At 67.7% G+C, this 10,705-nt stretch overlaps 1 protein-coding gene across 2 annotated transcripts; it reads left to right on the forward strand.

The window, feature by feature from the left end:
* Nucleotides 1–400: 400 nt before the first annotated feature.
* On the forward strand, nt 401–9,392 carry ARAF (A-Raf proto-oncogene, serine/threonine kinase). 2 transcript variants are annotated; one of them, XM_067552152.1, is made up of 16 exons: nt 401–457; nt 1,407–1,602; nt 2,504–2,607; nt 2,707–2,809; nt 3,266–3,420; nt 3,685–3,777; nt 4,336–4,468; nt 5,031–5,058; nt 5,255–5,400; nt 6,121–6,323; nt 6,746–6,922; nt 7,022–7,068; nt 7,859–7,977; nt 8,326–8,457; nt 8,605–8,739; nt 8,933–9,392. In XM_067552152.1, the coding sequence occupies exons 2-16, from the start codon at nt 1,432–1,434 to the stop codon at nt 9,068–9,070; spliced, it is 1,884 nt and encodes a 627-aa protein (XP_067408253.1). In that variant the 5' UTR covers nt 401–457; nt 1,407–1,431; the 3' UTR covers nt 9,071–9,392. The 2 variants fall into 2 exon arrangements, with proteins under 2 accessions (XP_067408253.1, XP_067408252.1); XM_067552151.1 differs by having other exon boundaries at nt 8,326–8,739.
* Nucleotides 9,393–10,705: the final 1,313 nt, after the last annotated feature.

Genomic DNA, 10,705 nt, shown 5'->3' on the forward strand with positions numbered 1-10,705 from the left:
AACCCCCCCGGCCCCTTTCCAGGGCCAGGGAACCCAGGCGTCCGGGCAGCTCCGAGAGAAACAAGCCCGGCCCACCCCGGCCCTGGCTGGGCTCTGCTGCCACCGCGTGGACGGTCACAGCTCAGTGAGGCTGAGCCGGGGAGAGAACCCAGGCGTCCGGCTCCCAGCCCCACCCCCCCTGCTCTAACCACTAGACCCTCCCCTCCCCTCCCCTCCCAGAGTGGGGAGAGAACCCAGGCGTCCGGCTCGCAGCCCCACCCCCCTGCTCTAACCACTAGACCCTCCCCTCCCCTCCCAGAGCTGGGGAGAGAACCCAGGCGTCCTGCAGCAGGGAGGGAAAGGTTACACCCCCCTCTTTCCACCACAGCAGGCCACGCCCCGTCTGACGTCATCCATCAGACCACGCCCTTTGGAGCATTCAGTCCCAGACAAGATGGTGGCCGGTTCCCTGTGACAGGTAGGAACTTCCTACTCCACCCCCCCTCCCCAGTGCAATGGAATCTCCCACCCCCCATAGCAGGCGGGTGTGGGGGCAGCAGCACCCCCCGTGTAATGGGATCTCCCACCCACCCCCTATAGAAAGGGGGGCTGGGGGCTGCAGCGTCTCCCCGTGCCATGGAAACTCCCACCCCCATATCGGGGGGGCTGGGGGCTGCAGCTCCCCCCTCGCCAGTGCAATGGAATCTCCCACCCCATTAGCAAGGGCGACTGGGGGTTGCAGACCCCCCCATGCAATGGAATCTGCCACCCCCCCATGTCAGTGGAGGCTGCAGCAGCCCCCCCCCCCAGTGCAATGGAATCTCCCACCCCCCATACCAGGGGCAATGGGGGCTGCAGTGTCTTCCCCCAAGTGCATTGGAATCTCCCACCCCCTTGCCCACCTGTCCCATGTTATATGCGGCTGTTTCACCAGATGCCCCCCACCCCAGAGCTGACCGCACCCCAGTGCCAGGCTGTTGCTCTCTGCCTGGCAGCTCCCAGGCGTGCTGGGCTTTCGCTGCCTGCTATCACGCTGTTCTGTGCTTGGGTGTAGCCGGGGGTTGGTTTTCACCCCACGGCTTCGCCGGCCACAAAGACACCGGTTATCGGCTTTCAGCACAGCCCCCTGCTTCCTGACAGCCTGCGCGCGCTGGGGTGCTGCCAGCTAGAGCCGCTGCTGTGCCCCCACTCTCCTCCCGGAGCCGGCGAGAACCCAGGAGGCCTGGCTCCTGCTCTAACCACTAGACCCCACTCCCTTCCCAGAGCCGGGGAGAGAACCCAGGATGAGGATTGAGGACGCTGGCAGAGCTGGGGGTGAGGGGAGCCCAGGGCTGGGATGGCGGGGGGTCCCGGGCTGCAGCGGGTGGGCGGGGGTGAGCCTCGAGTGGGGGGTTGCTGTGTGTCTCACTCTTGCCCCCTCTCCCCAGGCTGTGCCTCCCGTTGCCCGCCCCCATGCGGCGCTGCCCGGAGTCCCCCTGCGCCGTCTCCAATGGCCTGCGCTCAGCCTGCCCGGTGCCCGCGGAGCTGCACCGGGGGCTTGGCCTGGACGAGAGCCCCGCAGCAGAGCCAGGCCCAGGCACCGGCACCGTCAAGGTCTATCTGCCCAATCAGCAGCGCACCGTGGTGAGGGGCCTGGGCCCCGGGCGCCCGGCTGGGCGGGGCGGGCGTCCCCAGGGCGGGAGCTGGGAGTGAGTGGGAGCCCGGCTAGGCCGTGGCACGAGCGTGTGTCTTTGCCCGGGGAGCAGGTGGGGAGGGGATGGAGCGCAGCAGCCTAGCGCTTTCCGACCCTTAGCGCTGCTCCCTAGGCATGCCTGGGGGGTTCAGGGAGTGTTGCACAAGACCCGTGCAATTGCACGTGCACGTGGCTCAGTGCATGGCTGCCGGAGCCTACCTGTGGTGTGCAGGGGAGTGTGAGCACTGGGCGTGCAATTGCACACGTGTGTCTTATGTCTGGGTATGTATAGGATGTGCAGGGGAATGTGAGCAAGGTCCGTGCAATTGCACATGCACGTGTCTTGTTGCACAGCTCCCCAGGCACGCGGGGGATTTTGAGCACGGTTTGTGCAATTGCACTCTCATGCATCTCATTGCACCACTGCCTGAGCGTGCATGAGACGGGAGCCATTCTGTGCAATTGCACACCTGTGTGTCTCGTTGCCCGGCTGCTTGTGTTTGCGTGGTGTATGCAAGGGCGTGTGAGCACACTCCATGCAGTTGCACGTTCGCGTGCCTCATTGCACGGCCCCCCCTGGGCGTGCAGGGGAACGTGAGCGTGGTCTGTGCAATTGCACATGCGTGTGTCTCACACAGTGCCCTGGGCGGGCAGGGGAGCATGAGCACAGTCTGTGCAATTGCACACGCATGTCTCCTTGCACGGCTCCCTCCTGCTCCAGTTGTGTCTTTGCACAAGTGCGGGTGTCTGCCTGGCTGTGTGTGTGTGTGGGGGGGATGAACTCACCAGTGTCGGGGGCAGAGGGGGCAGGAGCTACATGTAACCCCCACCCCCACCCCCACCCCTCCTCAGGTCAACGTGCGGCCGGGAGCCACCGTCTACGACGCCCTGGACAAAGCACTGCGGGTGCGAGGGCTGAACCAGGACTGCTGTGCGGTGTACCGGCGCCTGGGCGGGTGAGCGGGGCTGTGGGGTGAGAGAGAGGGGCACCGGCCGGGCAGCGGGGGGTGGGGTTGAGTCCTGGTTCCGGTTCTGACCCATCTCTGTCTCTTCAGGACAAAGCTGGTGACCGACTGGGACACGGACATCACCCCGCTGGAGGGACAGGTTCTCTACGTGGAGGTGCTGGACGAGGTGCCCCTCACCATGCACAACTTCGTGAGTCCCAGGAGACCCTACAATAACAAACTGACCTTCTGAGAGATCCTGCGATAACAAAGCAGCCCCTACAATAAGTAACCTAACCCTTTGGCCCTGAGAGACCCTACAATAACAAACTAATCCCTGAGAGACCCTACACAAACACACTGGCTGCAGCATGCCCCTAGTGCCCCAAGAGACCCCACGACAACACACCAGCCTCTGAGAGACCCTACAATAACAACCTGGCCCCTGCACAGCTCTTGTGTTCCAAGAGACCCTATGACAACACACCTGCCCCAAAGAGACCCTACAATAACACACTGGCCCCTGCACAGTGTGAGAAACCCTACTGTATTAAACCAGCCCCTAATGCTCCCGAGAGACCCTACAACAACACACCAGGGCGGCTGTTCCCTGGGCAGCGTCTGTCCGTCCGTCTCCACCTGAACCCCCCCCCGTCTGTCCTCCCAGGTCCGTAAGACCTTCTTCAACCTCGCCTTCTGCGACTTCTGCCTCAAGTTCCTTTTCCACGGCTTCCGCTGCCAGACCTGCGGGTACAAGTTCCACCAGCACTGCAGCAGCCGGGTGCCCACCGTGTGCGTGGACCTGGCCGTGGCGCACCGCCCGTGAGTGCCTCCCCGGCCCCCCCGTGCCCAGGCGCTCAGGGACCCTCCCCGGCCTGCTGTGGGCCGAGGAGACGCAGGTGTCCGGGGTGCTCGTGGGAAGACATCAGCACAGCTGGGAGGGAGCGGGGGGGGCACAGCTGGGCTAGCAGGGGCTGCAGGTCGTGAGTGAGGGGCACTGGCAGGATTGGGGGGGGATCCCAGGGGGCTGTGGGTCGGGGGTGAGGGGCATCCCCACCCCACATTCTCTCTCTCTCCCGCCCCCAGCGTTTACAGCCACGGCCCGTACCCCGACATTCACGGGCAGGATTCCCCCTCGGCCCGGCCCGCCCCAGACCTTCTAACGCCACAACCCACCAGGTACGGGGACCCCCCACCCCCACCGCCAGGGGGTGGGGGCGGGGGGCGGCGCTGGAGGAAACCATAAAGTCCCCTGGGGGGAGTTTCTGGTGGGGACAAAGATTTTGGGGCAGGCAGCATGGGGGGAGGGGAGAATACCGCCGGGGCCGGGTCACTGATCCAGAGCCGCCCACAGAGCTGTGTAAACTCGGCACCAGCAAGTGAGCTGGTTTAACACGGCTCCGTGGAAATGTGGACATGGAGCGAAGGGTGGTGGGGGGACGGGGGACAGTCAGCCCAACGGGAGCCCCCTGCTGTGTGCTGATGTGCTCCTGGGGTGTGTAAACGGGGGAATCTGGAGTCGGAGAGGAGCTTTTCCTTCTGGATTTGGCCCAGGGGCGACCATGGCTGGGATCCTGCGTCCCCCAGTTTGGGGAGGGGTCCCCCGAGAAGGGGGAAAGGGCTAGAAACCCTGCCCTCGAGTGAGGGACTCCGGGAGGTCGGTCCTGTCTGCGCGGCCCGGAGGGGGAAGGAGGCGCCGGGTCTCGCTCTCATCCGCCTTTGCCCCCCCCGGCCCAGCTCCCGCCAGCAGCGCCTCAGCTCCGACGCCTTCACCTTCCCGGACCCCCCCCTCCAGCGCCACCGCTCCACCTCCACCCCCAACGTGCACATGGTGAGCACCGCGGAGCCTGGAGACGCCGTCGCCCAGCAGGTGAGAACCGGGCCGGGGCCGCGGGGTCTGTCCCCTCGGGGGGGCGCCGGCTCAGAGGAGAACCCACGTTGGCGTTAATGGGCAGTGATTCCCTAGGGCCAGAGGGGGAGCCGCTGAGCCGGGGCCGGTCCGACCCCGCGTCCGGCCTGCGTGGCTCCTGGCGCATTCGGCGTGGCCCAAACCGGGGGTGGGGGAGGATGAGCCTGAGGGGGGAGGAAATCAGGAGCCGAGGAGTGTGGGTCACATGCAGGGCTCGGCCCCACCAGCAGGGGGCGGCCGGGACGGGGCACGCAGACAGACAGACACGCAGGGACACCCGGACACAGACAGACACACAAAGGGATACCCAGACCTGGACAGACAGACACGAATAAACACCTGGACATGGACAGATTCCTCCGCACGGACAGACAAACATGGACTCAGACAGACACACGCGTGGGCGCCCGGACGGACAGACCCGCACGTGGACACCCAGACAGACAGATGCCTGGGTCTGGACGGACAGACCCACGTGGGTTCGTTTCCTCTCCTGGTTTCTGAACTCTTTCCCCTTTTTCAGATCGCCGCGATAAACTTCATGACAGACGGTGAGAACCCCAGAAATGTGGGGGTGCTGGGCTGCAGGGGGCGGGCGGGGATTCGGGGGGTGCTGGGCTGCAGGGGGCGGGCAGGGATTCGGGGGGTGCTGGGCTGCAGTGGGGCAAGTGTGGGGTATGGGGGCTCACCGGGCCATGGGCTGGGGGCTGCTCTGGGGTCCCCGGCTCACTCGCTCTCTCTGCTCAGTGCCAGGCGGGGGGCAAGGGTCCCCCCCAGGCCCCAGCTCTGCCAGGGACCCTCCCGGCCGCCGCGGGCCTTCCCCCAAGTCGCCCCCGCAGCCCCCCAAGGAGCGAAAGGGGTCGGCGTCATCGGCGGAGGACAAGAAGAAAGTGGTGAGTGGCGAGGGCGACGGGGGGGGGGGCAATGTCTGCCCCCCTGCAATGTCCCTGTCCCCCACAATGCCGTGCGCTCGCCTCATGCCCCACCCCCCGACACCTCAATCCTGCCCTATTCCACCACCCCTGCACCCCCATGCTCTGACCCTCCCCCGCCCTTCTCCCACATCTGCCCCCCAACCCACCCAGGCCCGCCCTGCTACTGCTGACCCCGACACCTCCGTGCCCCCAGCCCCACGGCTCCTGAACCCATGTCCCCTGAGTCCCCCCACCCCATCTCCCCAGGCCGCCGGACTGTCCCCCCCATAGGCCAGGCCCTCTCTGCCCCCTGGCTGGCCCCCTGAGTTTGGCTACCAGAGCAGAGATGAGAAGGGGGCCTGAGCTGTTGATGGGGGGCAGGGGCAAGAAAGGCCACTGACATCCCGTGACAGTACCCGTCCCACTCCAGGCGCCCCACGGACAGGGGCGAATCGGGGGGGGGGGGGAGTTCGCGGCTGGAGTTTGGAGAAGCGGGGAGGGAGGGCTCTGAAAACGCCGGGGATCGGTCGTTCTCCGTGCCCGCCGGAGCCCAGATGACAAGGGACGGGCTGGATGTGCGCGGGGAGGGGAAACTGAGGCTGGGTTGGGGGAGTGGGGCTCCAGGGGCATCCCCCCAGGCTGGGATAGGTGGCGGGGGGACGGGCCGAGCTCTCCACAGCCTTCCGCCCCCCCTTGCAGAAGGCCCTGGGCTACCGGGACTCCGGCTACCAGTGGGAGGTGCCGCCCCACGAGGTGACGCTGCTGCGCCGGGTGGGCGCCGGCTCCTTCGGCACCGTCTACAAGGGCCTCTGGCACGGCCACGTGGCTGTCAAGATCCTGAAGGTCACGCAGCCCACGGCCCAGCAGGTGCAGGCCTTCAAGAACGAGATGCAAGTCCTCAGGTAGGGACCCCGGCGTCCGGGGGCGGGCGGCACGGAGGGACCCTGGCTTCTGGGGGCACAGGAAGGGCCCGGGGGGACCCCAAGGTCCGGGGTGGGCAGAGTGGGCGAGGCAGAGCTGGGAGGGGGCCCTGGGGTCCGGGTTAGCAGGTCAGGAGGGACCCAGGCGTCCGGGGGGAGACTAATCTGAGGGGGGGACCCAGGCGTCCGGGGCTGGTGGTCAGGGGGACCCAGGCATCCGGGAGGTACCCGTCCGAGGCGGGGAACCTCAGCATCTGGGGGTGCTGGTCTGAGGGGGACCCAAGCGTCCAGCGATGCCAGTCGGGGGGGGGGGGACCCAGGCGTCCGGGGCTGACGGTCAGGGGGGGGGTGGGGTGGACAGACCCCAGTTCCTGCCCCCCGCTGACCCCCCCCCGGCCCCGCAGGCGGACGCGCCACGTCAACGTGCTGCTCTTCATGGGGTTCATGACGCGGCCCAGCTTCGCCATCATCACGCAGTGGTGTGAGGGCAACAGCCTGTACCAGCACCTGCACGTCAGCGAGACGCGGCTGGACGCCCCCGCCCGCACCGAGGTGGCGCGCCAGACGGCCCAGGGCATGGAGTGAGTCGGGGGGGGCGAGGGGCGGGGGGGGGGGGGGGCGGCGCGCTGGGGCACGCTGCTAACTTGGGGCTCCCCCTGGTTTCTCTCCCCCCCACCCAGTTATCTTCATGCCAAGAACATCATCCACCGGGACCTGAAATCCAACAGTATCCTTCCGCCCCCCAAGCCGGGCCCCTGCCACCCCCCCACTGGGCCCCTCCTGCCCCCCAAGCCGGGCCCCTGCCGCCCCCCCAAGCCGGGCCCCTGCCGCCCCCCCAAGCCGGGCCCCTTCCCGCCCCCCCCTGGGCCCCTTCCACGCCCCCACTGGGCCCCTTCCACGCCCCCCAAGCCGGGCCCCTGCCACCCCCCCACTGGGCCCCTTCCGCCCCCAAGAGCCTGGGCCCCTTCCGCCCCCCAAGCCGGGCCCCTTGCCCCCCCCACTGGGCCCCTTCTGCCCCCCAAGCCCCCCCAAGCTGGGCCCCTTCCGCCCCCCAAGCTGGGCCCCTTCCGCCCCCCACGCCGGGCCCCTGCCGCCCCCCACCCCGGGCCCCTGCCGCCCCCCCACTGGGCCCCTCCTGCCCCCCAAGCCGGGCCCCTTCCGCCCCCCAAGCCGGGCCCCTGCCGCCCCCCAAGCCTGCCGCCCCCCACACTGGGCCCCTGCCGCCCCCCACACTGGGCCCCTTCTGCCCCCCAAGCCGGGCCCCTGCCGCCCCCCCACTGGGCCCCTTCCACCCCCCCCCCACTGGGCCCCTTCCGCCCCCCAAGCCAGGCCCCTTCTGCCCCCCAGGCTGGGCCCTAGTGGCCAGAGCTGGGGGAATCGGGGGGAGGGGCAGCTATCCAAGATGACAGCAGGGCCATGGGGGGGATGTGTGGGGTGGTCCCTGCCATGGGAGCGCTCATGGGAGGGCGGCTGTGGGGGGCTCCTCGGTGCCGGTTGCCCCCTAAACCCCACCCCAGACATCTTCCTGCACGAGGGGCTGACGGTGAAGATTGGCGACTTCGGCCTGGCCACGGTGAAGACGCGCTGGAGCGGGGCCCGCCGGGTCGAGCAGCCCCGGGGCTCCGTGCTCTGGATGGTGAGAGCCCCCCGGCGCCCCACTGCCCCCCACATCCCTCCCACAGTGCCCCTCGGTGCCCCCCAGCACCCCACACACCCCACTGTGCCCCTGCCCCTGTGCTCTGGATCACAGCTCCCCACATCCTTCCCACAGTGCCCCCCGCTACCCCCCAGCACCCCCCCCCTGTGCCCCATTGCCCCACACAGCTCCGTGCACTGGGTCGGGAGCCCCTCGCTGTGCCCCGCTGTTCCCCCACCCCTCCCCGCCCAGTCCCCCCCACCCTGTCCCCCGTTCCTTCCCCACCCCACAGCCCCCCCCGCCCCACTTCTCCCCCCCACGGCCCCCTCTAACGGTGTCTCCCGGCAGGCGCCGGAGGTGATCCGCATGCAGGACGGCAGCCCCTACAGCTTCCAGTCCGACGTCTACGCCTACGGGGTGGTGCTGTACGAGCTCACCACGGGCACCCTGCCCTACAGCCACGTGCGCAGCCGCGACCAGGTATGCCCCCCGGCGCCCCGCACTGCCGCCCCCCAGCCTTCTCCCCCTCCAGGCCCGTCACTCCCGACCCGCAGCCCCTGGGGGTCTAGCGGGGAGGCTGGGCGTGCTGGGGGTGCCCTGGCTCTGACCCGATCCTTTGCCCCCCAGATCCTGTTCATGGTGGGCCGGGGGTTCCTGTCCCCCGACATGAGCCGGGTGCCCAGCACCTGCCCCAAGGCCCTCAAGAGACTCACCCTGAACTGCCTGAAATTCAACCGCGAGGAGAGACCCCTCTTCCCCCAGGTGAGCGGGGGGGGGGGGTCCCGGACGCCTGGGTTCTCCACCTGGCTCCACCTGAGAGGGGAGTGGGGTCTAGAGGTTAAGAGTGGTGGTGTGGGGGGGGGCAGCCAGGACTCCTGGGTTCTCTCCCCGGCTCTGGGGGCTCCCTGTGGCCGGGGAGCTGTAGGGACCCGTCTCACCCCTTTTCTCCCCCCAGATCTTGGCCTCGGTGGAGCAGCTGCAACGCCTCCTCCCTAAGCTGGAGCGCAGCGCGTCCGAGCCCTCCCTGCACCGGGCCCCGGACCTCGACTGCCTTGGCTCCTCCCCCCCGTCGCCCCTGCGCCCGCTCATCTAGCCCAGCCAGACGGACTGCCCCACGGCAGGATGGACAGACACCCCCTGCCCCTGGTGCCAGACGCTGCTGCTCTGAGCCCCTTCCCCCCAACCTGGGGGGGCCATGGGACCCAGATATCCGGAAGCGACCAGAGGAGACGGGGTCAAACATACCAAGGGGCTGGGAAGCGTCCCTGTCCCCCCACTGGGCCAGCATTGCCCCAGAGAAACTGCTGTTGTACAGAGATCTATGTGTAAACTCCCCCTGGGGCAGTTCCCTCCCAGGCAAATCAGAGGGTTTTCTATTCAGGGGAAGGTGGGAAATAAAAGAGACTTGAGATGAATCCGGTGTGAGCTCAGTAGGGGGCGCCGTACTGTGCAGGGGGAGCTGCCCTTGTAGCGTTATATACAGCTATTCCCCAGCTGCCCTGCCCCAGAGGTAGCTGCATTTCAGCACCAGACGCGCTGTCCCCTGGGCGGTATCATATGTGGCTCTTCCCTGTTGCCCTGCCCCAGAGGTGGCTGCACCTCGGCACCGGATGAGCCATCCCTGTGGAGCGAGCGTTATGTGCAGCCGTTCCCAGCTGCCCCACCCCAGAGATGACTGCATGAACAGCGACCCACTGGCTGTTAAATCTCTATTTTAATATATCGGTCTCTGGTCTCTTGGCCCTCGCGCCGCATTTCTTTGACATCACAGACGATTAGGATCCACGACAGCGTCACAAGAATCACTTACGGGGGAGGGGCAATTGGTGCTCGATTGCGCCCCCCCTGGCCCATCCCCCTCACAATAGGAATTGGGGGTGGGACAACGGCTGGGCCGGGGATGAGGGAAGAGAAGCCCGAGCCTGAGCTCCCTCCTGCACCCCCAGGGGCCCGATTCGGGGGAGGGGAGGTCAAAGCATCATGGCACGACACGGAAACGACACGCAAACATCACGCGCTGGGCGGGGGGGGGCATCACGACACTGCTGGGGGGAGGGGGGGGTCTCAAAAATATAGAGGGGACAAGACTCTGAGCTCTGTACAGGGGGAACTGATGCCGAGGGGGTGTTGGGGGGGGCAGGGCCCGCTGTGGAAAAGGAGCTGGGCTATAGTGGGGGGGGGCGGTACGTGGGTATCACGGGGGGGGGCTGATGGGGTATTGCTGGGGGGGGGCCTCTGGCGCTGGGGGGGGTATTGCTGGGAGGGGCTTGTGAGGGTAGATGGGGGTATTGGTGGGGAGCAGATGTGGCACTGGGGTGGGGGGCTTGTGGAGGGCAGGATGGGGGGGGTTGCTGGGGGGGCTATTTGATTTCACACACCACTTCATGGACCCCTTCAGAGCACAGCTTCCCCCACCCCAACTCCGCACAGGGCTCGTCGCAGGGACCCCGGTGTCCGGGAGCAGGGGGAACCGCATCTCCAGCTCTGTGCACAGGCAGGTGCTGGGTCTTCGGTTCCTTGGGGGGGGTCCCAGGTGGGCCTCATGGGGGGGAGGTTTGCTGTGCATCGAGGGGTTGGGGGGTGAGGGGGAGTCAGTGGGGGGGTCCTTGGGGAGTATCAATGGGGGGGGGGCCTGCAGAGTCACGTGGGGGACTCTCTGGGGGTCCCGGAGCAGAAGGGGTCTTGGGGAGGGAGTGGGGGGTCCTAGGGGCAGTGAGAGGGTCTCTGG

This window comes from Emydura macquarii, unplaced genomic scaffold (genome assembly GCF_026122565.2).
Source record: "Emydura macquarii macquarii isolate MOO-44397 ecotype Brisbane River unplaced genomic scaffold, CSIRO-AGI_Emac_v2 contig_1386, whole genome shotgun sequence".
Taxonomy (NCBI): Eukaryota; Metazoa; Chordata; order Testudines; family Chelidae; genus Emydura; species Emydura macquarii.